Raw genomic sequence first — 27592 nt, forward strand, 5'->3', positions numbered from 1 at the left:
ATCCGTCCCCATTGACTTGCATTGTAATTCTGGACGGATCCGTTTGGTTTCACACGGCCAGGCGGACACCAAAACGACTGTTTTTTCGTGTCCGTGGATCCTCCAAAAATCAAGGAAGACCCACGGACGAAAAAACGGTCACGGATCACGGACCAACGGAACCCTGTTTTGCAGACCGTGAAAAAATACGGTCATGTGCATGAGGCCTTACATTGTAAGTCAGAACGGATCCGTTTGGCTCAGTTTCCTCAGACGGACATCAAAACGCTGCAAGCAGCATTTTGGTGTCCGCCTCCAGAGCGGAATGGAGGCTGAACGGAGGCAAACTGATGCATTCTGAACGGATCCTTATCCATTCAGAATGCATTGGGGCTGAACTGATCCGTTTTGGGCCGCTTGTGAGAGCCTTGAAATGGATCTCACAGGCGGACATAGAAACGCCAGTGTGAAAGTAGCCTTAGTTGTTTAGGCAGGATTTTTTCTGAAAATACCTGGGGACAGGATTATGTGGAACGGTTGCTAAGGGTGGTAGTGAGAGCAACCATTCCCTCCCTTCCAGGCCAGCTTGTTCGTGTGCCCTGAAACACCTGAAGGCAGTTAACCTTGTTAGGTTGATATATAAAAGGGTTCTGTAGCTCACTTAGGAGAGGCCTGCAAGGAGAGCACATGGTGCTAGGACTACTGAGGACCAGTGAGAAAACCACATGTCATGGGAACGTCAGCCTAACAGCTGTAGCCTAGGTGAGAAACTCTTTAGCCTTAATGCACACGACCGTTGTTTTATTCCGTGTCTGTTGTTCCGTTTTTCGTGATTTTCTGCGGACCGATTGATTTTCAATAGGTCCGTTGAAAACTCGGCTAATGCACCGTTTGTCCTCCGTGATCCGTGGTTCCAGTCCGTCAAAAAAATATAACCTGTACTATTTTTTTCACGAAAAACGGTTCGCGGACCCATTCAAGTCAATGAGACCATGAAAAAACGCGGAGGCACACAAGATTGTCATCCGCGTCCGTTTTTTTCCTATAATTTGCATGGCAAACCTGTCTTAGATTTTATTTTTTTTACTTTCCTTCATGTCTGGTGATCCTCCAAAAATAAAGGGAGACACACGGAAACAAAAACGGATCACGGAACAACGGAACCCCATTTTGCGGAACGGAACACAACAACGGTCGTGTGCATGAGGCCTTTATGTTAGTAGTTAGTCCCAGATGGGAAGGTTTTTGTTTTTGTGATTGGTTACTGAAATACTGGGTTTCACTAAAGAAAAGCATGTGTTGATTTGAACCTCATGAAACTGGATCCTAATAAAAGTGACGTGAACTTTATGCCATCTGTGCCTCCGTGAGTGTCCGTAACCATACACTACCCCCCCCCCCCCCCCCCCCCCCACCCGGAAGACTTACAATTGGGTGAGGATGCAGGCATATGGTTGCTAAGGGCAACAGCACACACACAAAAAAATATATATGTTTCTGTTTGTTCTCTGCAAGAACTTGTGACTTCTGCTCCACTGGATGTCGTGGGTAAAGCCCGCTATCTTCCAGTGGCCGATTAGGTCCATGTCTTGGCACCTTTCCTATCAGGGGAGCCCCAGAAGGCGTACTATACTAAGCTACGAGTGGAAATCCTGGCACGTCTATGAGTAACCCCTGCTGTCCGGGCCCGGCGCGTGCATACCTGGCGCTTTGATGTAACCAGGCCTCGGTCCCAAATGTTTGACCTGGTTCACCTCACGAAAAAGTTGCTGGAACCAGAGACTAGCACGGCGGCCCAAATAACTGAACGGGTCGTAATGGATCAATTTACGACTGCGTTACCTAGGACATTACAGCGCTGGGTGGGGCAGGCAGCCCTAATGACCTGGTGAACCTGGCTGACAGGTATCTCACCACGGAGATTATCTTCGGGACAACGCCTTCCCCTGTGCTCCTTCCAGGAGTGACCGTGCCAAATCTACCGCGGCTAGAAGACAGTCCCCAACTGGGGAAACAGGAAAAAAATGGCACTGGAGAGTCCCCAGCGATTTTCCCCAAGCATGCCCCGATATGCCTCTCCGAAACAAGGACCTCCACGATGTTGGAGGTGCCGGGAAGTGGGGCATGTGATCGCTACTTGTCCCCACACTTCCAAACCAGTGGAGTGCAAGACCGGCCGGCGGATGTCCTTGTTTGCTGAACCGGTCTGTGTGGCTTCCCTGGAGGTAGAAATTGAACCCCAGTTCTGCAGCGTACTGTTCAATAATGAACCCGCAACTGCATTGCTAGATTTAGGAAGTCTCGTGACTTTGGCCTCTTACGTAACCAGAGACCATGTCCAGGGAGAATTCCTGAGTGTGCTGTGTCTCCACAGGGATATTAAGGCATATCCCGTGGCCCAGGTGACTTTCGAAACTACCTCTGGCTGTATTGACCATAATGTAGGTGTGGTATAAAAATCTCATGCATAATGCTATACTCGGACGTAACTTTCCCTACTTCTGGCAGTTATGGAGGGAGGGGCCAACCCCTTAGAACTGCAGAGCAGTCTTCCGTAGAGGAATTGTTGGAGGTTAAGTGAATTGTTGGGCCTTAAATGTTGCCAGAGGGGTCTGAGGAGAATAGCTTTCCTTTACAGGTACTGACAGGGAAAGAGGAAGCCTCCTCCTCTGGTCCAATATTGTCCGACTTAAGAATATCTAGTGAAGATTTTGGCAGTGCACAATTAAGGAATCCCACCCTTGTACATGCCCAAGAAGATGTTAAGGTCATCAATGGGGTACTTCAGGAACCAGAGGCTGATCGACAATTTCCCAATTTTTCCATGAATAAAAATCTTTTACAGAGTTACCCAGAAAACTGAGAGGTTGTTGAGCAGCTCTTGGTGCCTTGACCCTACCGACGCATAGTCTTAGACAGAGCTCACAGTCATACTATGGCGGGGCATTTGGGGACGGAAAAAACCCAGGAGAGAATTCAGTTTTTTGGTTTTTTTTGGCTGGGCTCTATCAAGAAGTAAAATATTATTGTGACTCCTGCCCGTGTGCCAATTGAGTACACCAGTGTCTCATTTCCAGAGTCCCCTGGTACCGCTACCGATTATTGAAATTCCGTTTGAGAGAGTTGCTATGGATCTCGTGAGGCCGGTAATAAAATCCACTAGGGGACATCAATATATTTTAGTCGTTGTTGACTATGCCACTCGCTATCCTGAAGCTGTACCCCTAAGGAACACTGCCTCTAAAGCCATTGCCAGAGTTATCCTTACCGATGAGGGAACTCCCTTTATGTCTGGGGTTATGAAGGATCTGTGCAGCCTAGTCAAAATTACTCAATTACGCACTTCGGTGTATCAGCCGCAGACTGATGGCTTCGTCGAAAGATTTAGGCTATTTTCACACCTGCGTTTAGGTGCGGATCAGTCTGGTATCTGCACAGACGGATCCGCACCTATAATGCAAACGTTGGTATCTGTTCAGTACAGATCAGTCTGCATAACGCAGTAAAAAAAAAGTATAAGTCACACGGATCCGTCCTGACTTACATTGACAGTCAATGGGGGACAGATCAGTTTACAATTGCACCAATAATGTGTCAATGTAAACGGATCCGTCCCAATTGACTTACATTGTAAGTCAGGACGGATCCGTTTGGCTCCGCATCGCCAGGCGGACACCAAAACGCTGCAAGCAGCGTTTTGGTGTCCGTCTCCAGAGCGGAATGGAGGCGGAACGGAGCCAAACTGATGCATTCTGAACGGATCCTTATCCATTCAGAATGCATTGGGGCTAAACTGATCCGTTTGGGGCCGCTTGTGAGAGCCTTGAAACTGATCACAGGCGGACCCAGAAACTGCAGTGTGAAAGTAGCCTTAACAAGAAGCTAAACAGATGTTGAAGAAAGCGGAAGAGAGGGATGGCCAAGATTGGGGTTGCCTATTACCCTACCTCATGTTCGCAATTCGGGAGGTACCCCAAGCCTCCACAGGGTTTTCCCCATTTGAATTAGTTTATGGCCGACACTCTCGGGGACTTCTTGACATAGCCAAAGAAACATGGGAAACTGAGACTACCCCTTTCAAAAGTGTTATCAGACATATAACCCATATGCAAGAACGTATTGAGACTATAATGCCCTTAGTGGAAGAGCATTTACAGAAGGCCCAAGCCTCCTAAAGTAGGGTGTATAATCGCTCTGCAAGGATCAGGAGTTTAAACCCTGGGAATAGGGTCCTAGTATTAGTTCCCACTGTGGAAAGTAGGTTTCTCGCCAAATGGCAAGGTCCATATGAAATTGTGGAAAAAATAAATAACATTAACTATAAGATACATCAGCCAGGGAAAAGAAAGCCTTTCCAGGTGTATTATGTCAACCTTCTTAAACCCTGGAAAGATAGGGAGTCCCGAATGGCTGAAGTTCCAAAAAAAAAAAAGGGAGGAGAAGGAATCCCACCCCATTCACCCTGTGAAAATGGGCAAGACCTTGTCAGGGAAACAACAACCAGAGGCAAAAGAGTTTTTGCAACTCAATCGGGAGAAATTTTCTGATCCTCCAGATGAACCCATCTGATTAGCCATCAGATTATCACTGAACCCAGAAAGATTGGCTGTGTCAGAAGTAAAGAGAATGTTGGAGTTGGGAGCAATAGAAGAGTCTAGGAGTGAGTGGGAGAGTCCTATTGTCTTAATCCCAAAACCCAATGAAACCTGGGAGGTTTTGTAATGACTTTAGGAAACTTAACGAGATTTCAAAATTCGATGCATATCCCATGCCTAGGGTTGAGTAACTAATTGAAAGTCTATAAAGGGCTAGATTTATTACAACCTTAGACCTTACCAAAGGTTATAGGCAGATCCCTTTAACTCCAGCAAAAGAGAAAACAGCATTCCTAACCCCAGAGAGTTTATTTCAGTATGTGGTAATGCCGTTTGGTTTACACGGGGCTCCAGCTACTTTACAGAGATTGATGGATAGAATCCTGCGACCACATCAAGGATACGCGGCTGCATATCTGGACAATATGGTCATTTATAGTGCAGATTGGCAGAGTCACTTTAAAAAAAAAAAAAAGTACAAAAAGTTCTGGATTCTATAAGAGACATAGGGCTAACCATGAACCGTGAGAAATGTGCCTTGGGATTAGAGGAAGCCAGTTACCTGGGATACATTATTGGCTGGGGACTGATTAAGCCCCAATTGAATAAGGTGGAAGCCATTCAGAAATGGCCCCGACCTCTGACAAAAAAACAGGTCAGGGCATTCTTGGGCATCGCCAGGTACTGCCAGAGGTTTGTGAAAAATGTTGCGTCCATTGCAGCCCCCCCTAACAGACCTAACTAAGGGTGGAAAGTCCATAATGATAAAGCGGTCGCCCTAAGCCGAAATGTCGTTCCAGACATTAAAGGCTAGCCTCTGTCAACAGCCAGTACTGGTGACCTCGGACTTTACAAGAGTTCCTGGTTCAGACAGATGCTTCGGACTCAGGATTAGGGGCAGTGCTGTCCCAAGAGGTAAATGGGGAAGAGCACCCCATTATGTATTTAAGTAGGAAACTGACCCCAGCAGAGAAAAACTATGCAATAGTTGAAAGGGAATGTTTAGCGGTAAAATGGGCACTGAAATCCCTTAAATATTATTTGTTAGGGAGGAAGTTTAAGTTGCTCTCGGACCATGCCCCCCTAACATGGATGAAACAAAACGGGGAGAGAAACGCTAGAGTCACTAGGTGGGTCCTGTCTCTGCAAAATTTTAAGGTTTGTGTTAGAACATGGGCCAGGGAAACTACAGACAAATGCAGATGCGTTGTCAAGGGTGCACTGCATGTGGGGCACAGGTACCCAGCCCTGCGGTCTGGAGAAGAGGCGGGGGGGATATGTGGTCATGCAGGTGGAATACTGGTGGAAGGGAGGTATGTTTCACCCAGATTTCTCACCTGGGTGAAGTAAGTGTAATCCAGGAAGTGCTGTTGCCTGAACAAACTTAGTAGTTTAGGCAGGATTTTTTTCTGAAAATACCTGGGGACTGGATTATGCGGAACGGTTGCTAAGGTTGGTAGTGGGAGCAACCGTTCCCTCCCTTCCAGGCCAGCTTGTTGGTGTGCCCTGAAACACCTGAAGGCAGTTAACCTTGTTAGGTTGATATATAAAGGGTTCTGTAGCTCACTTAGGAGCAGGGCCGTCTTTACCGCAGGGCAAAAGGCCCAGTTGCTCCTGGGGGGCCAAAGCAGCCTTTTACTTGGATTTTACTTGGGCCCCCTATATTTTGTTGCCGCCGCCCATGTAACATCACAAAGTCACGGTCCGGACTTTAGAAAAAGACTGAGTGAGGAGGGGGCGGGGCCCGCGGCCACTCTGCGCTCCGCTCCCTGGCCTGCCTGTCTCTTTAACAGAGCAGACCAGTGGCTGCTGGAGCAAACGCAGCTGCCGCACAGGCAGAGAGATGAAGGAGGTGGAGCCCCAGCCAGCAGCCACAACAGACACAGCCTGAGCCAGCCAAGCAACTAACAGAACTTACAGGTATTTGGTAGCCGGGGGGGGGACAGGGGACAGTGTGTGCTTTCCTGCTACTACATCAACCCCCCCCCCCCCAGGGATTTTGGGGGCCATTAAGGGTTGGACTTTAACTCCTTGCTGCTGATGTTGTGTGTGTCTGTCCGTCCCTGTGTGTGTGTGTGTGTCTCTCCCTGTGTGTATCACCATGCCCACAGTGTTCCTATGTCTTGACGCAGCTGCTTCAGAACGTTCTGTGCGGGGCAAGAGGAAGAAGATGGAAGAGGAGGCAGCGCCAGCATGGAGTCCGTGCGATAGACACAGGGAGGCACACTAAGGACGAAGGTAACACTTCCACATGATCTACACTAGTGTTATCTGTGGTTTTACATAGGACTGCAGGTAACACTACTACATTATTTAGCACTAGTGTTATCTGTGGTTTTACATAGGACTGCAGGTAACACTACCACAAGGTTAGCTCGCACAGGGCGCCTGAACACCTAAGGCCGGCCCTGGCTGCTCACCCCAGCGCCAAGGGATGACGTCACTGATGTAATATGCCTCTTATATGTGGAGAGCGGTGATGTCACAGATGTAATATATTACTTATAAGTAATATATTACATCAGCGACATCACTGCTGTCCACATATACCGGTAAGTAATATATTACATCAGTGACATCACCGCTCATCACATATATGTGGAGAGCGGTGATGTCACTGATGTAATATATCGCCTATATGTGGAGAGCGGTGATGTCACTGATGTAAAATATCACTTATATGTGGAGAGCGGGGCTGTCACTGATGTAATATCAATATATGTGGAGAGTATTCATGTCACTGATGCAATACAGCGCTCCAGATGGCGACCAAAATGGTCGCCAATGCGCCTTAAAATTTGCAGATGGCGACAAGACTTGTTATAGGCTACAGGCCTGAGGTCTATTTGGTAGTGAAATCCCAGCGCAGGCAGGCGTGATGATGTCATCACGCCCGCCTGTGCCAGGACACGGTGAGGTGTGCGCGTCTGCGTTGCACCATCCCTCGCCGTACCAGCAGCTAGTGAGCGCCAGTGAAAGGAAACAGGCGAGTATAAGATTTTCGCTTTTTTTTTAAGGTGTGGGAAGGCGGGATCCAGGGGGCCCAAGTAAATTCTTGCCCAGGGTCCAATCAATATTAAAAGACTGCCCTGCTTAGGAGAGGCCTGCAAGGAGAGCACATGGTGCTAGGACTACTGAGAAAACCACATGCCATGGGAACGTCAGCCTAACAGCTGTAGCCTAGGTGAGAAACTCTTTGTTAGTAGTTAGTCCCAGATGGGAAGGTTTTTGTTTTTGTGATTTGTTACTGAAATACTGGGTTCCACTAAAGAAAGCATGTGCGGATTTAAACCTCATGAAACTGGATCCTAATAAAAGTGATGTGAACTTTATGCCATGTGTGCCTCCGAGTGTCCGTAACCGTACGCTACCCCCCACCCCACAGGCTTACACACTGCATAAAAGACAACTCTTCTTATTCCATCACTGAGCAATGGTCCCCATTTACTATTGTGGCAGCACATGAATTCTGTTAGTATTTGCACAAACATGAGGGACCACTGTATATGTAAAATGTCCCAAAAGTTACAATATTAATTGTTTCCAGGACGACCATTGTATGTTGAAACCATTGTAAGTTGAGTAATCGGTTCCAAAGCCCCAAAATGTTTTTCAAGATGAGAGAAAATGAAGATTTAAAGGGGTTCTGCAGTTTGTTTAAACTGATGATCTATCCTCTGGATAGATCATCAGCATCTGATCGGCGGGGGTCAGTAAAGTCCACTTTATGTTGAAAATATTGTATCCTGAGGCCGATATATCTTGAGGGACCACTGTATACAGTATATATGTGTGCTGTCCGCATTATTTTTTTCGACCCTATTGAAATGAATGGGTCCACACACCCGTTCTGCAAAATTGCGGAATGGATGCGGCCTCGTTTATACGGCTGTCTTAATGAGCCGTAAGGATGTATTTTTTTACGTTTAGTAGTGTGTAGTTCTGGAGGGGGTTATGGGATTGCACAGTTGTAGAACCCTTTAGAACTGGTTCTTTTATCAGTAGGACAATTTTAGGGATGCAGTTTGTTATGGAGGAATTTCATCTTCAAAGGTTTGTTGACTTCTATTGTGAAAATGCAATTGGACAATTGGGTTACTACATTTTCAGTACAAGTGTCAATTAAAAGGGTTTTCTGAGATTTTTGAACTGATCGGTGGGGGTCTGACACCCAGGACCCCCACCGATCAGCTGTTTGAGATGGCACCAGCGCTTGCAGTTGCACATCGGCTCTCTGCTCACCAACCACAGTGCCTTACATTGTATAGCGTCTGTGCTTGTATTCACTTCAATGGGGCTGAGCTGTGTCTAGGCCATGTGACCATCATATGGCCTAAGGAAAGCTGTGAGAAGGCCATGGCGCTACTGTGAGCACTATTGCCTTCTCAAACAGCTGATCGGCGAGGATCCCGGGTGTCAGGGCCCACAGATAAGCTAGTGATGACCTATCCAGAGGATAGATCATTAGTTCAAAAATATCAAAGAACCCCTTCAAGTCAATCAGGTCACGAATTTAAGGGAAAGAACAGAATTTATTCAACTGGAAGAACTGGTATAACATGAGCTGTTTTTTCAGATAAGTACAATTGATAATCATTATAGGTAGAGCTGAATACATTTACTCTCATTGTACTGTATCATGTTCGATCTTCCTGCTGCTATCTTTACTAGCTCACTGCCCTCGGAAAAGCAGAGAGAAGGCCGCTGCGCTCACAGGAGCGCTAGAACTAGGGATCGACCGATATAGATTTTTTAGGGCCGATACCGATAAATTGTGAACTTTCAGGCCGATAGCCGATAATTTATACCGATATTCTGTGAAATGTCATTTTTGAAAAAAAAAAATCCTACACAAATCTGCTGAAAATGAATATTATTTATATTTTTTTTGTAAATCTTTCTTTTTTATTTATACTTAATATTTTGGTGGTTTTTTTTTTTACTAACTTTTAGCCCCCTTCGGGACTAGAACCCTTGTCCTATTCACCCTGATAGAGCTCTGTGCACACAGCAGCAGGGAGCTGAACATGGCAGCCAGGGCTTCAATAGCGTTCTGGCTGCCATGGTAACTGATCGGAGCCCCAGGCTTACACTGCTGGGGCTCCGATCGGAGGAGGAGGGGACAGGGGACCCTGTGGCCACTGCCACCAATGATTACAACTGGGGGGGCTTGGGTGGGGGGGCACACTGCGCCACCAATGTTTTTAATACTGGGGTGGAGATGGGCGGCGCACTGCGCCACCAATGATTAATACTGGGGGGCTTGGGGGGGGGGGGGGGGCACACTGCGCCACCAATGAACATAAATCTCTCATTTATTCATATACAGGAGGCGGGAGCTGGCTGCAGAATCACATAGCCGGCTCCCGACCTCTATGAGCGGTAGCTAGCTGCGATCCGCGGCACCTAAGGGGTTAACTACCGCGGATCGCAGCTACCGCTCATAGAGGTCGGGAGCTGGCTATGTGATTCTGCAGCCAGCTCCCGCCTCCTGTTCAATTTGTTTTTGTTTTAAAATTGTTTTTATTGGTTTTACAGCAGTAGGACGTACAATCTTTGTTTGCCTTCATAGGCACGAGAACACGAATGCATCTGAAGTAGTACAGTCGTATGAGAAAGTGCATATCACATAATAACAAATAAAAAAGGGAAGACAATAACGTAGGAAGGTCTGATTTGAATGAATGAGTAAGTTAACATCATTGGTGGCGCAGTGGCCAAAGCCCCTCCCCTCCTCTTCCCATCTGTCTTTTCATTTGGCGGCAGCAGCATCACAGGGGGAGGGAGACACTGCTTCCCTTTCCCCTGTGCTGCTGAGGGAACACAGAGAGCGCTGACAGCAGCGCGATCCTTGTTCCCAATACGTTATCGGAATATCGGCAAAATAGATGCCGATACCGATAACTGTCAAAATCCTGAATATCGGCCGATAATATCGGTAAAACCGATAATCGATCGATCCTCAGCTAGAACCTTCTCAAACAGCTGATTAGCGGGGTCCCGGGTGATTCAGAGGATAGGTCATCAGTATTAAAATCTCAGAAAACCCCTTTAACTGCATTTACATGTTACGTTACTACGATCGTTAATCCCTCAGTTTCATGGATTGTCAGCAGCAGATCCCTACAGAGTCGATGTGCTGCCGACAATGATTTCTTTTGTATAGCAAAAACAGATTAGCTGACAAAACAGCATTTGTTTGTCCACTGATCACTGGCACAATTATAGAGGCCAATTATTGGGAAATGACTGTTCATATGAATGCTTGTTCCTGATAAATGACCTGATCGTCTGCCCCTGCGTTCATATCTGTTTTTAATTCAGGTTTTTAGATCCGACAAATCTCAAAACCTGAATTAGGCTACTTCCACATCTGCGTTTTTGCTGGATCTATCAAGGGATCAGCAAAAAACGCATTCGGTCAATATAACTGTCTGCATCCGTTCAAAACGGATCCCGTTGTATTATCTCCAACATGAACAAGACTGATCCGGCACTAAAACCATTGTAAGTCAATGGTGCTAGATCCTTATATTTTTTTTTGTACATGAAAAAAAAGGATCCAGCGCCCATTATTACTACTGAGGGGGAAGTGTGGGACAATTACTGGGCACAAAAGACTACGGCTGCAAAACTGCAGAGAAGAATGCAACAGGGCTGTGATGTGGGGCAAACGTACGCTCAGCACATGTTCTGCTCAAGTCGGGGGTTTTCCAAGATTTTTTTACGAATGACCTATCCTCTGGATAAGTCATCCCCAAGAACCCCCGCCGATCAGCTGCTTGATTAGGCACTAGCCCTAAGACCCCTTTCACACGGGCGAGTTTTCCGCCGGGGTGCAATGTGTGAGGTGAACGCATTGCACCCGCACTGAATCCGGACCTATTCATTTCTATGGGGCTGTGCACATGAGCGGTGATTTTCAAGCATCACTTGTGCATTGCGTGAAAATCGCAACATGTTCTATATTGTGCGTTTTTCATGCAACGCAGGCCCCATAGAAGTGAATGGGGCTGCGTGAAAATCGCAAGCATCCGCAAGCAAGTGCGGATGCAGTGCGATTTTTTTTCACGCACGGTTGGTAGAAGACGATCGGGATGGGGACCCGATCATTATTATTTTCCCTTATAATATGGTTAAAAGGGAAAATAATAGCATTCTGAATGCATAGTACACAATAGGGCTGGAGGGGTTAAAAAAATAAACTCACCTTAATCCAATCGGCTTCTCTTCTGCCTTCATCTGTGAGGTAAAGGACCTGTGGTGACGTCACTGCGCCCATCACATGATCCATCACCATGGTGATGGACCATGTGATGAGCACAGTGACATCACCACAGGTCCTTTACCCAGGTCCTGAAGAAATAAGACAGAAGAGAAGCCGGGCTGCGCGAACAAGTGGATTAAGGCGAGTTTATTTATTTATTTTAACCCCTCCAGCCGTATTGTACTATGCAGTCTGTATTAAGAAAAATCGCGCATGTTCCCGCAACGCCTGTGTGAAACGAGCCTAAGGCCTTCTCACACAGCTTTACCTAGGCCATGTGAGGTCACGTTTAATCGGTCACATGACCTAGGCCAGTGATGGCTAATCTTCTGCACTCCAGCTGTGGTGAAACCGACTCCCAGCATGCTCTATTCATTTCTATGGAGTTTTGAGAACAGCCACGCAAGTGTAAATCTTGGGAGTCGTAGTTTTACCACAGCTAGAGTGCCGGAGGTTAGCCATCACAGACGTATGCGCAGCTAATCCCTATTGAAGTGAATGGCCATACAATGTATGGTGCAGTGCTTGGTGAGCACAGAGGTGGTCGTAGAACTCACAGGAGCACCAGTGCCTTCTCAAACAGCTGATTTGCTAGGGTCTTGAGTGGCAAACCCCCACTGATCAGATACTGATGATCTATCCAGAGAATAGGTAATCAGTATATAAGTCTTAAAAAACCCCTTTAACTCGCTATATTTAGTTTTTGATTCTTTACGATATATCGCGTGGCACCAGAGCAGTGTGATCATCAGTTACTCATCTAATCACAATTTTGAGTCAGCAAGTCAGTCAGTTTCAATGGATGAAGTAACAGCTACATCAGCCAAGAACAAGCATTTCAGGTTTGCATTCTTGGCAGTGAATGGGATAAAGTACATAATCCATATTATTTTAGATTGCTATATTGCAGCTTTCTCCAGAGGCAGGTGATATCAGCAATGATGTTGTAACGTATGTACATTTATGCGATTAATGTTAAATCTATTAAAGAAGACACATCAGCATAAACATTAATGATGTATCTTAACAACTAAGCCATCTGGGTATCTAGAAAACACAAGGCTGTCCCCAGGTACTGTACTCTGATCAGGAGGCACAGACTCACGCATTAGGCAAAGACTCCCTTCCCTCTAATTTATTTTCTTGTCTATACATGTAGCCCTCATCTCTAGAACCTTGTATTACTACAGTGTTGTCATTAGCTAATTGTGTATTATAATAAGCAGGCCACAGCAGATAACATTATCACTATTAAAACATTTATTAAAGAGGTATTCTGGTTTTAATGATTGCACTTATTTGTTCAGAAAATAGGATGTTGAACAGTTTTTAATATACATCTTTTTCTTGCAGACCTCTATTATGTCCATAAAGAAGTCTCTCCCTAAAGAAAAGAAAAAATGGTACAACCCATTTTAGGGTCCATTCACACGTCTGTAGCATGTTTTGCAGATCCACGGACCTGCAAAACACTGACACCTGCAATGTGCGTTCCGCATTTTGCGGACCGCACATCGCCGGCACTAATAGAATATGCCCATTCTTGTCTGCGATTGCGGACAAGAATAGGACATGTTCTATTTTTTTTCGGGAACGGAAATGCGGACCCGGAAGTGCGGGTCCGCATTTCCGGAGCCGGGCCACACATCGTGCGGCCCCATAGAAATGAATGGGTCCGCAATTTTGTTCCGCATGTGTGAATGGGGCCTTAGTCCTGTAAAATGTATCCATAGAAGAGCGGGCTAGGATTAAACATGGCTTCAGTCATGTGAGCTGTCATGTTACCCAGTTTTCGGTTTACTGTCCAGGTATCTAAAAGGTGAATAGTAATGTACTGAGGAGCAGAAAATACTCAGTATATACCATATTACAAACTGCAGCAGCATCTCATAACATATGTCATTGTCTGTATAGAAACAGATCTGTCTGTTTTTTTTAACACATTTTACAACAGCGACTACAGACAATTGGCCATTTTACAAATCACCTATAGACACAATTATGTAGTTACTGTAATAATCACAATAAAAATCATGATTCCATCACCAGTTCTATTTAATTATCACATGGATGTGTGCTGAGCAAGCACATGTATGTTGCTTACTGAATGACAGGGATTATATGATAAGAAGAGTGTCACATGACTGATACCATATTTAAAGAGGTTCTGCAGTTTGTTTAAACTGATGATCTATCCTTTGGATAGATCATCAGCATCTGATTGGCAGGGGTCCGACACCCAGGACCCCCGCATTTCAGCTGTTTGAGAAGGCAGCGGCGCTCCAGGAGCGCCGCGGCCTTTTTACTGTTTACCGCTGGCCTAGTGACGTCACGACTAGTATCAACAGGCCTGGGCGTGACTAAGCTCTGTTCACTTAAATGGGGCCGCAAAAAATGCGGACAGCGTGGCCCAGCAAAAATTATAGATCATGTACTATTCTTTGTGGACCACAAAACACGGCACGTTCGTGTGCAAGAGGCCTGAGGGAAATGCTTGGTTGCTTGCAGCTTTCCCCATTAAAATCCGCTCTTTGCTGGTGCACCAGGAGTGGCAATCAGCTGATTGCAAGACCACATTCTAAAGGCTTATGTACATGAACTTATTTTTTGTCCGTGTTCGTTCTGTTTTTTTTTTGCAGCAGAACTATTCAGTTTAATGGGGCTGCAAAAAAAAATAAAAAAAAAATTAAAAAATCACTCCATGTATTCCATGTCCGTATAGTCATTCCTCCAAAAAATAGAACATCTCCCATTATTTTCAGCATTATGGATAAGGATAGGACTATTAGGGGCCAGCTGTTCCGCTCCGCATAATGCAGAATGCACATGGCCATAATCTGTTTTTTGCAAATACGCAATTTGCGGACCACAAAACATCCAACAGCTGCGTGCATGAACACTAAAAAAGATTTTCTCTGACGAGAAGACCCCTTAAAGGAAGTCTGTATTCAAAGATGACAAAAAAAATTCTCTTTATAAATGAACATATTCCTTACGGTTTACAACTGGGTAAATATCAAACAGGTAACCAGAACAAACAAACGGGAAAGGGACCAGTACATAATAGGTGAATGTTCATTCTACAACGGTTGTATTTAAAAAAAAAAAAAAAAAAAAAACACATACATATACTGTATATAATGTGGCAAAGCAAAGAGTAAAAGAATATTTATAATGTAGAAGTTAACCCTTATGGGATTTCACAGTAGTCCAAGGAGAAAGCTTGATCTGTTCCCAGGCAGACATGTTCCTCTCATTCTGGAAAGCATTACTGCAGACGAGGACAGCGAGCCGACATCACGTGCAGCGTTGCACAATGTTACTTGTTTTCAAACCCCCTGTTTTTCCGTCAGCATTTTGAGGTTTTACTTTAACAGCACGTGTACACACACACAGTCGTTTCCAGCTTGTGGGAGAAGGCCACTAAGACAGAACACAACCATATAGCGGATGTATCTTGCACGCTATTTCGGTTTAATACTGACCAGTAAGGGTACGACATAAGACGTGCTGCAATTTTTTTTAATGCAGAATCTGCCACAGAAACACCCTTCATATGTCCTATGCATGGCTGCTGTGATACTAGTGCACTTTTACAGTGTATATATAACTGAAAGAAGGAAGGAAACGTGCAGCGGGGTGTCAGTCTATCTGATCTGCTAGTGCAAGTATGAACAATATATAACGTGCTATCATATAACCGGCAGGCTACACGCTGCTTGACAACTAACAGACTGAAGCATTAGCTACAGGAACCAATGGGTTATCTAAACCCTGCATTATACTATCAGAACGCTTCCGCCCATGTAAATTCAGTATATCAGGAAAGCACACATTCATTCTTTAATAGGAGGACATTGCTATTGTGGAACCTTACTCAAAAGTCTTGTGCTATGGGTTCAGCCTGATTATGGGACTGTATAGGGGACACATAGATCCACAGTAGCAGTTATGCATGGACATGAGTGGAAATTTATGTAAATCCACTTAGTGAGGGAATTTATTAAAGGGCTGGCCCAGATCTCAGGCAAGACCCCCAGTTCTATTTTCTCCAGCACCGTTCTCTGCACAGTGACATGGGGGGTATGGCATGTGACCACAGCAGCCAATCACTGTCCTTAGCACTAGACCGCAGAGAACAGCAGTTGGCTGAGACGGTCAGGTGCAGTATGCCGGTACATATCAGCTGCAGCTTGTAACAAAACGCCAGCAGGATAACACGACCAGGGAGGTGTGAATATAACATAATTTTTTACTTTAGGTTATTGGATTGCTTGTCTGAGAATTTGAAATATGTCGGACAACCCCTTTAATTCATTTGCACCAGATTTGTAGTGTAAAGAAGTCACAAATTATGGTGCATGTTGTATTTGCAGCCTTTCTTCTAGTCACTTTTCCTAAAGCAGGTGGGGTTAAGCAAGAGAGACCCATCATCACTAAAGACAGAGGTAAATAAAAAAATGCAGGTAGGTGCTGACTTGCCTATCATTTCTGACCTCCAGACTGGACAGCTGTTAAAGGGAACCTGTCACCGGTATTTTGGGTATAGAGCTGAGGACATGGGTTGCTAGATGGCCGCTAGCACATCCGCAATACCCAGTCCCCATAGCTCTGTGTGCTTTTATTGTGTAAAAAAACCGATTTGATACATATGCAAATTAACATAAGAGTCATATCTTACTTGTGTGACCAGAGAAGAGTCATATTTTCAAGCTCTGACTCATCTCAGGTTAATTTGCATATGTATCAAATAGTCTTTTTTACACAATAAAATCACACAGAGCTATGGGGACTGAGTATTGCGGATGTGCTAGCGGCCATCTAGCAACCCATGTCCTCAGCTCTATACCCAAAATCCAGATGACAGGTTCCCTTTAAGAGGCTGCTATCATTTCACTTCTGATATGCAATAGAGATATGTCCGAAGTTCAGTTTCAGATCCCCACCAACTGAGGGGTACTAGCACGCTGCTGAGTAGTGTACCTTTCACCCGACGGCAAATGTGATGGCGGATAAGGTTTGGGCAGTGCAATTTCAACTGCCAGACCCTCTTATTCTTGGGGAGACAACAGCTTTTTCCCGTCTTCCCATTGACAACACATGCAAGCTTAGACAAGCTGAGGAGCACAAGTATAGGGTGGATCGAGGGCATTCAGCCAAACAGATATCTCCTGTGTATGTCCGACCTATGGCTGTCCTAAGATCTGTAACTTTAATATAGGAGCCAGCGTTTGTCCCTGTACCACTCAGAACTTATTGTCAGACGGAAGTTGATTGCCTCCACATTTACAGTATTTGTGCATATGTTCTTCAAAATCATCAAGGAAACAAACCACAAACTAAAAAATGAAAAGCCAAATAAAACCTTACTAAATAATGATAACTACTGCTCCAGAGCAGCCAATACCTATTTTGTTTTAATCAGAGAAAAAAAAAATATAGCAACATAATTTCTGCACGTTTCTGGCTATATATTTATGTCCCTTTACATCCACAAATGTCCCTTTAAATCTGTAAAAGTCTAAACTTTGCTGCATGGGATTTTAGTCTACTTAGATTTCACAGTATGTTTATCTATCTACTACAAACATGGTTTCTGCTTAAGGCTACGCGATGTGGAGCGAAATGACATACTAAAATCCACCGCATTTACAGTAGCAGCAAAGTCAGTGACATTGACATGCGGATTTTACTCTTTGAATGCAAAGGATGACATCTGGGCCAAACCCGAAGCGTTTCTGCCACCAGTCACAAGATTATTAAAGTGCTTTTCTGGCATTTTGATACCGATGACCTATCCCGACACCCCGGAGCCCCACCGATCAGCTGTGTGAGAAGGTACTGGTGCTCCTGCGAGTGTTGCAGTCTTTTCACAGTGCCGTACATTGTATAGCAGGTGTGCTTGGTAATGCGCTCAGCTCATTGAAGTGGCACCAGTATTTTCTCAAACCGCTGACCAGCGGGGGTCCCAGGTGGCAGACCCCCACGATCAGATACTGATGACCTATACTGAGGATCAAAAGTATCAAAATCCCGGAAAACCCCTTTAATAAAAGTAATAAAACATCAAATAATATTACATTTCAAAACATATAATAACATATCAAAATTGATCATTCTAAAAATGAGGCAGACGTGTAAAGAGAAATCATACTAATGGTACTCACCATGTACAATTCAGAAAGTATGTGCTTTGAGGATACAAAAGCAAAAAACAACTGCAAATGAATGTAGACAAACCCTTCTACTGCTTTAAGACTAAACATTACATGGGTGTATCCTAAGTGCAGGAAAATTACGAAAGTGTCTCTTCCTAGCAAAGTACTGCCAAACCCATGCTTGACTGGGGCTATTTTTAATGGCTGTTCCCTAGAAATACACAAGATCAGGAGAACAAGCGCTGCAGAGTCCTTCCTGTATCTGATGTCTCAGGAAAACAGGAGATAAGAAACAAATGCACTATTTCCTCCCATCAAGGTCAGCAAAGTTAACTCTTTTAGGCTAGTTTCCCATATGCAGTAAGAGATCCGGTAGGCTGTTCTGGCGGAGCTCTCTGGATCTGGCATTGCCGGACGGTACCTTAATGGCCGCTGGCACCGTTAAAGGGAATCTGTCAGCTCCAAGACACCCCGGAACCTAGAGTAAGCGTATAGGGTAAGTGGTGCTGAGTCAGATTATGTAATTTTTATCTTCATACTCACTTGCATTCTGATCCTGTGCTCTGAAAAAGCAGCAGTACAATCCATTGGGAGCTCAGGAGTCCTCTCATGAATTTTACTGCTTGTTTCTCGGGACAGAGTGTCAACATGCAAGTATGAAGATAAAAATTATATAACTGGCAGAGGTCGCAATAACGTCTGTACAAGTGTAAAAAGTCTAAGGCGTACCAATACGCCTTAGACTTTTCCCTCACATTCATTAGAGCAGTGAGCGCTGTGAACGGCACGGGCAGCGTGCGCTTAAAATAACCAATACCAAAAGCTTCTCACAGCAAGGAGCTTTGTTATTGGCTATTTTGGGCGGGCGCTGGAAAGATACAGGCCCCACAGTAGAAGAAGCTGGCAGGAGCTGGAAGGAGGAGGGGTGGGCTCCCGGGGGTGGCTGCAGCAAGGAGTGCCGGTTGCGATGCGAAAGGACCCTGGTAACCATGGCCCAGCTTGGTGCTCAGCAAAACATGCTGTGACCTGAAAAAGGAAGATAATGCCACCCCACTCTAAGATAAGATCCTGGAAGCAAGCAGAGCAGCCGATGGCGCCCAAGTTACCAGGTACCCGTGTCTCCTTCCACCGACCGCAGACAGGGACAGAACCATCCAAGTTTGCTCAGAAACTGTTTGTACCATTCAAATTAGTTGGAAGAGAAGCAATTGAAGCACTGGTCCTGAAAAGATCAGCCCCATATCAATAATAAGGTTTGATTTAATCCTGGCTCCTTTCATATTCTAGTAATAACCCTATAATGGACCTAAGTAACACATTCCCTCCAACAACATTCTGTAAACCTAACAGCATCCATAAACCGCTCCATTCTCCTCACGGATCATGACCTTAACCACATACATCACACTGATGTGTATAGTGCAGTGTGGAGTGCCAAGTACAGGGAAGATCCGCCATATTGGACTGGACTTTATCATTTGGCTAGAATTGTCTGCTGTTATTTAGATCAGTAATGGTCCCCCACATAAATACTCCCCTCACACCACCGCTATTTATTTATGTTCTGCTCAGTTACATGAGAACAATGAAAATAACAGAAGTGCTGGATCGGGCACGTAAGGGTGGGTCTTTGTCGTAACTTCAACATGCACAAAAACCGTATACATTAACAGATGCCATACTGTGGCATCAGTCACCATGGAATTCCACTGTAAAAAACAAAACAAAGTACGGTATAGATATTTTTTGCAGAACTGCAGGATGGGAAAGCATAGTGTACCATGTTTTTCCATCCTGCAAAATAACGTAGCTAACGTATACCGTTACGTTTTTTTTTTTTACAATGGAAATCTATGGTGACTGATGCCACCTGTCTGAGGCGTCTTTTTACATATATATATATATATATATATATATATATATATATACACACACACACGTATTTTTTTTTTCTGTAAACCAAATGTATGACAAAAATGTGATGTGAACCCGGCCTAACAGACAGGGAAGAAGCTGAACAGACTCCACTGACTGTGATGGGATCTGTCTTTTTACCAGACAAAAAAAAAAAAAGGAGCTGCATATAAGGCTTTTTTGTCCTGTCTTATAAAAGAATCTGCAACAGAGGCTCCAAACGCAGCCTCCAACACAGATGTGAGCGAGTGCAGGCCTATGTATTATGTATTTGAATTACTGCAACTTTTATACTCCTCCTCGGGTAAAAATACTCCTCAAAAATGGTCAGAGGAGTATTTTTACTCTTCCGGGAAAAAAAATTGTGCGACCTCTGATAACTGAACTCTGCATCACTTACACTATACACCCCTTACTTTGGTTTCGGAGCTGACAGATTCCCTTTATCATGCACCAAAAATCTTTTAATGCTGGCTCTATCTCCAGCAGTTTTACTGAAGCAAATACAGCAATGGTCCCACATGCACAGTACCGATCCATTCACATAAGGGACCTCCATTCTTGTGATCGCTGGGATCTCAGCAGTCAGAACCCAGCAATAAATGTTCTCAGTGGGGAAAACCCCTTTTAAGAGGCTAAATCCATGAATATGTAAATCAAGAGTATTTTATTAGACATCAGAGCCAGATCAACTGTAACTAACTGAACAAGACTGCCTTTTCTTCTTAAGGCCTCATGCACATGGCCGTGGCTGTATTGTGGCCCGCATACAGCGGGTCCGCAATACACGGGCACCGGCCGCGTGCACCCCGCATCATGGATGACACCCATTCACTTAAATGGGTCCGCAATCTGGGAGAGTCGGTGCGGAACAGAAGCACGACTGAGTGCTTCCGTGGTGTTTCTGTCTGTGCCTCCGTACCGCAAAAAAAAAAATAGAACTAGATGTTCTATTTTTTACGGTGCGGACAGATCTTTGACCCATTCAAGTTGAATGGGTCTCGATCCGGCCACCGCACGGATGTGCACGGAACAGCCGTACAACAACCGTGTGCATGAGGCCCAACAGTAATATTACAAGGGGATATTTTCCCCATGTACTCAGTAGACTGTGATTTCCTGCTTGTGATTCTACTTGGATGCGATAGGACATTTCATGAATTTTAGAAGCCTGTAATGTAATAAACAGGTCACAGATGCAAGCTCCGGCAAGAACAATTAATGTCACATTTCCAATTCCTCAGCTGGAGAATTCAGTCAGCTATCTTATTTTCCCCTTCATCCAGAAATCTATCCCAAAACGTTGGAAAAAAATAGCTCAGCAGGCTCACCCAATTAAGTAACTACAGTGGATATAAAAAGTCTACACACCCCTGTTAATGTCAGGTTTCTGTGATGTGAAAAAAGATGAGACAAAGATAAATCATTTCAGAACTTTTTCCACCTTTTAATGTGACCTATAAACTGTACCACTCAATTAAAAAACAAACTGAAATCTTTTAGGTGGAGGGAACAAAAAAAACACTAAAATAATATGGTTGCATAAGTGTGCGCACCCTCATAACTGGGAATGTAGCTGTGTTCAGAATTAAGCAATCACATTCAAAATCATGTTAAAGAGAACCTTTCACTAGTTTAAAAACTAACTATATCAGTGGGCAGAGCGGCGCCCAGGGGTCCCCCTGCACTTACTAGTATGTCTGGGCGCCGCTCCGTTCGCAACCCTAATACAAAAACTCTGCCCAGTACAACAGAGGGAGCTGCAGACACCGGAGCCTATACCGGGCGAACGGAGCGGCGCCCAGACATACTAGTAAGTGCAGGGGGACCCCTGGGGGCCGCTCTGCCCACTGATATAGTTAGTTTTTAAACTAGTGAAAGGTTCTCTTTAACCACCTCCGGACCGCCTAACGCAGGATCGCGTTCCGGAGGTGGCAGCCCTGCGCAGAGTCACGCATATATGCGTCATCTCGCGATGGCCGAGATTTCCTGTGAACGCGCGCACACAGGCGCGCGCGCTCACAGGAACGGAAGGTAAGAGAGTTGATCTCCAGCCTGCCAGCGGCGATCGTTCGCTGGCAGGCTGGAGATGTGTTTTTTTTAACCCCTAACAGGTATATTAGACGCTGTTTTGATAACAGCGTCTAATATACCTGCTACCTGGTCCTCTGGTGGTCCCATTTGTTTGGATCGACCACCAGAGGACACAGGTAGCTCAGTAAAGTCCCACCAAGCACCACTACACTACACTACACCCCCCCCCCCCCCCCGTCACTTATTAACCCCTTATTAGCCCCTGATCACCCCTGATCACCCCCCTGTCATTGATCACCCCCCTGTCATTGATTACCCCCCTGTAAAGCTCCATTCAGATGTCCGCATGATTTTTACGGATCCACTGATAGATAGATCGGATCCGCAAAACGCATCCGGACGTCTGAATGAAGCCTTACAGGGGAGTGATCAATGACTGTGGTGATCACCCCATATAGACTCCCTGATCACCCCCCTGTAAAGCTCCATTCAGATGTCCGCATGATTTTTACGGATGCACTGATAGATGGATCCGATCCGCAAAACGCATCCGGACGTCTGAATGAAGCCTTACAGGGGCATGATCAATGACTGTGGTGATCACCCCATATAGACTCCCTGATCACCCCCCTGTCATTGATCACCCCCCTGTAAAGCTCCATTCAGATGTCCGCATGATTTTTACGGATGCACTGATAGATGGATCCGATCCGCAAAATGCATCCGGACGTCTGAATGAAGCCTTACAGGGGCATGATCAATGACTGTGGTGATCACCCCATATAGACTCCCTGATCACCCCCCCCCCCCGTCATTGATTACCCCCCTGTAAAGCTCCATTCAGATGTCCGCATGATTTTTACGGATGCACTGATAGATGGATCGGATCCGCAAAACGCATCCGGACGTCTGAATGAAGCCTTACAGGGGAGTGATCAATGACTGTGGTGATCACCCCATATAGACTCCCTGATCACCCCCCTGTCATTGATTACCCCCCTGTAAAGCTCCATTCAGATGTCCGCATGATTTTTACGGATGCACTGATAGATGGATCGGATCCGCAAAACGCATCCGGACGTCTGAATGAAGTCTTACAGGGGCGTGATCAATGACTGTGGTGATCACCCCATATAGACTCCCTGATCACCCCCCTGTCATTGATTACCCCCCTGTCATTGATTACCCCCCTGTAAAGCTCCATTCAGATGTCCGCATGATTTTTACGGATGCACTGATAGATGGATCGGATCCGCAAAACGCATCCGGACGTCTGAATGAAGCCTTACAGGGGCGTGATCAATGACTGTGGTGATCACCCGATATAGACTCCCTGATCAACCCCCCTGTCATTGATCAACCCCCCTGTCATTGATCAACCCCCCTGTCATTGATCAACCCCCCTGTCATTGATCAACCCCCCTGTCATTGATCACCCCTCTGTAAGGCTCCATTCAGATATTTTTTTGGCCCAAGTTAGCAGAATTTTTTTTTTTTTTTCTTACAAAGTCTCATATTCCACTAACTTGTGTCAAAAAATAAAATCTCACATGAACTCACCATACCCCTCACGGAATCCAAATGCGTAAAATTTTTTAGACATTTATATTCCAGACTTCTTCTCACGCTTTAGGGCCCCTAGAATGCCAGGGCAGTATAAATACCCCACATGTGACCCCATTTCGGAAAGAAGACACCCCCAGGTATTCCGTGAGGGGCATATTGAGTCCATGAAAGATTGAAATTTTTGTCCCAAGTTAGCGGAACGGGAGACTTTGTGAGAAAAAAATTAAAAATATCAATTTCCGCTAACTTGTGCCAAAAAAAAAAAATTTCTATGAACTCGCCATGCCCCTCATTGAATACCTTGGGGTGTCTTCTTTCCAAAATGGGGTCACATGTGGGGTATTTATACTGCCCTGGCATTCTAGGGGCCCCAAAGCGTGAGAAGAAGTCTGGTATCCAAATGTCTAAAAATGCCCTCCTAAAAGGAATTTGGGCACCTTTGCGCATCTAGGCTGCAAAAAAGTGTCACACATCTGGTATCGCCGTACTCAGGAGAAGTTGGGGAATGTGTTTTGGGGTGTCATTTTACATATACCCATGCTGGGTGAGAGAAATATCTTGGTCAAATGCCAACTTTGTATAAAAAAATGGGAAAAGTTGTCTTTTGCCAAGATATTTCTCTCACCCAGCATGGGTATATGTAAAATGACACCCCAAAACACATTCCCCAACTTCTCCTGAATACGGCGATACCACATGTGTGACACTTTTTTGCAGCCTAGGTGGGCAAAGGGGCCCATATTCCAAAGAGCACCTTTAGGATTTCACAGGTCATTTACCTACTTACCACACATTAGGGCCCCTGGAAAATGCCAGGGCAGTATAACTACCCCACAAGTGACCCCATTTTGGAAAGAAGACACCCCAAGGTATTCCGTGAGGGGCATGGCGAGTTCCTAGAATTTTTTATTTTTTGTCACAAGTTAGTGGAAAATGCTTATTTTTTTTTTTATTTTTTTTTTTCATACAAAGTCTCATATTCCACTAACTTGTGACAAAAAATAAAAAGTTCCATGAACTCACTATGCCCATCAGCGAATACCTTGGGGTCTCTTCTTTCCAAAATGGGGTCACTTGTGGGGTAGTTATACTGCCCTGGCATTCTAGGGGCCCAAATGTGTGGTAAGGAGTTTGAAATCAAATTCTGTAAAAAATGACCTGTGAAATCCGAAAGGTGCTCTTTTGAATATGGGCCCCTTTGCCCACCTAGGCTGCAAAAAAGTGTCACACATCTGGTATCTCCGTAATCGGGAGAAGTTGGGGAATGTGTTTTGGGGTGTCATTTTACATATACCCATGCTGGGTGAGAGAAATATCTTGGCAAAAGACAACTTTTCCCATTTTTTTATACAAAGTTGGCATTTGACCAAGATATTTATCTCACCCAGCATGGGTATATGTAAAAAGACACCCCAAAACACATTCCTCAACTTCTCCTGAATACAGAGATACCAGATGTGTGACACTTTTTTGCAGCCTAGGTGGGCAAAGGGGCCCACATTCCAAAGAGCACCTTTCGGATTTCACAGGTCATTTACCTACTTACCACACATTTGGGCCCCTAGAATGCCAGGGCAGTATAACTACCCCACAAGTGACCCCATTTTGGAAAGAAGAGACCCCAAGGTATTCGCTGATGGGCATAGTGAGTTCATGGAAGTTTTTATTTTTTGTCACAAGTTAGTGGAATATGAGACTTTGCTGATTTTTTTTTTTTTTTTTTTTTCATACAAAGTCTCATATTCCACTAACTTGTGACAAAAAATAAAAACTTCCATGAACTCACTATGCCCATCAGCGAATACCTTGGGGTCTCTTCTTTCCAAAATGGGGTCACTTGTGGGGTAGTTATACTGCCCTGGTATTCTAGGGGCCCAAATGTGTGGTAAGGAGTTTGAAATCAAATTCAGGAAAAAATGAGGAGTGAAATCCGAAAGGTGCTCTTTGGAATATGGGCCCCTTTGCCCACCTAGGCTGCAAAAAAGTGTCACACATCTGGTATCCCCGTACTCAGGAGAAGTTGAGGAATGTGTTTTGGGGTGTCTTTTTACATATACCCATGCTGGGTGAGATAAATATCTTGGTCAAATGCCAACTTTGTATAAAAAAATGGGGAAAAGTTGTCTTTTGCCAAGATATTTCTCTCACCCAGCATGGGTATATATAAAATGACACCCCAAAACACATTCCCCACCTTCTCCTGAGTACGGAGATACCAGATGTGTGACACTTTTTTGCAGCCTAGGTGGGCAAAGGGGCCCATATTCCAAAGAGCACCTTTCGGATTTCACAGGTCATTTTTTACAGAATTTGATTTCAAACTCCTTACCACACATTTGGGCCCCTAGAATGCCAGGGCAGTATAACTACCCCACAAGTGACCCCATTTTGGAAAGAAGAGACCCCAAGGTATTCGCTGATGGGCATAGTGAGTTCATAGAACTTTTTATTTTTTGTCACAAGTTAGTGGAATATGAGACTTTGTAAGAAAAAAAAAAAAAAATCATAATTTTCCGCTAACTTGTGACAAAAAATAAAAAGTTCTATGAACTCACTATGCCCATCAGCGAATACCTTAGGGTGTGTACTTTCAGAAATGGGGTCATTTGTGGGGTGTTTGTACTGTCTGGGCATTGTAGAACCTCAGGAAACATGACAGGTGCTCAGAAAGTCAGAGCTGCTTCAAAAAGCGGAAATTCACATTTTTGTACCATAGTTTGTAAACGCTATAACTTTTACCCAAACCATTTTTTTTTTACCCAAACATTTTTTTTTTATCAAAGACATGTAGAACTATAAATTTAGAGCAAAATTTCTATATGGATGTCGTTTTTTTTGCAAAATTTTACAACTGAAAGTGAAAAGTCATTTTTTTGCAAAAAAATCGTTAAATTTCGATTAATAACAAAAAAAGTAAAAATGTCAGCAGCAATGAAATACCACCAAATGAAAGCTCTATTAGTGAGAAGAAAAGGAGGTAAAATTCATTTGGGTGGTAAGTTGCATGACCGAGCAATAAACGGTGAAAGTAGTGTAGGTCAGAAGTGTAAAAAGTGGCCTGGTCTTTCAGGGTGTTTAAGCACTGGGGGCTGAAGTGGTTAAATAGGAGTCAGCATACACCTGCCATCATTTAAAGTGCCTCTGGTTAACCCCAAATAAAGTTCAGCTGCTCTAGTTGGTCTTTCCTGAAATCTTCTTAGTCGCATCCCACAGAAAAAGCCATGGTCCACAGAGAGCTTCCAAAACATCAGAGGGATCTCATTGTTAAAAGGTATCAGTCAGGAGAAGGGTACAAAAGAATTTCCAAGGCATTAGATTTACCATGGAACACAGTGAAGACAGTCATCATCAAGTGGAGAAAATATGGCACAACAGTGTCATTACCAAGAACTGGACGTCCCTCCAAAATTGAAAAACTGGTCTGGGAGGCTACAGCAACATTAAAGTAGCTGCAGGAATATCTGGCAAGTACTGGCTGTGTGCTACGTGTGACAACAATCTCCCATATTCTTCATATGTCTGGGCTATGGGGTAGAGTGGCAAGACGAAAGCCTTTTCTTACGAAGAAAAACATCCAAGCCAGGCTACATTTTGCAAAAACACATCTGAAGTCTCCCAAAAGCATGTGGGAAAAGGTGTTATGGGCTGATGAAAACAAGGTTGAACTTTTTGGCCATAATTCCAAAAGATATGTTTGGCGCAAAAACAACACTGCACATCAGCAACAGAACACCATACCCACAGTGAAACATGGTGGTGGCAGCATCATGCTTTGGGGCTGTTTTTCTTCAGCTGGAACTGGGGCTTTAGTTAAGCTAGAGGGAATTATGAACAGTTCCCAATACCAGTCAATATTTACACAAAACCTTCAGGCTTCTGCTAGAAAGTTGAACATGAAGAGGAATTTCATCTTTCAGCATGACAACGACCCAAAGCATACATCCAAATCAACAAAGGAATGGCTTCACCAGAAGAAGATTAAAGTTTTGGAATGGCCCAGCCAGAGCCCAAACCTAAATCCAATTGAAAATCTGTGGGGTAATCTGAAGAGGGCTGTGCACAGGAGATGCCCTCGCAAT

At 44.6% G+C, this 27592-nt stretch overlaps 1 protein-coding gene across 3 annotated transcripts in view; it reads right to left on the bottom strand.

The window, feature by feature from the left end:
* The window catches only part of SNX9 (sorting nexin 9), a 254249-nt gene that overhangs the window by 201300 nt on the left and 25357 nt on the right, over nucleotides 1-27592 (bottom strand). For 2 of the 3 annotated variants that reach the window (XM_040429365.1, XM_040429363.1), the window contains exon 1: nucleotides 18009-18122. The exons of the other annotated variant lie outside the window; for it this stretch is intronic. In XM_040429365.1, the coding sequence (XP_040285299.1) occupies nucleotides 18009-18107 (99 nt within the window). In that variant the 5' untranslated portion in view covers nucleotides 18108-18122. Of the gene's footprint in view, nucleotides 1-18008; nucleotides 18123-27592 lie in introns of those variants that run through there. 3 annotated transcript variants of the gene reach the window in all.

This window comes from Bufo bufo, chromosome 4 (assembly GCF_905171765.1).
Source record: "Bufo bufo chromosome 4, aBufBuf1.1, whole genome shotgun sequence".
NCBI lineage: Eukaryota > Metazoa > Chordata > Amphibia > Anura > Bufonidae > Bufo > Bufo bufo.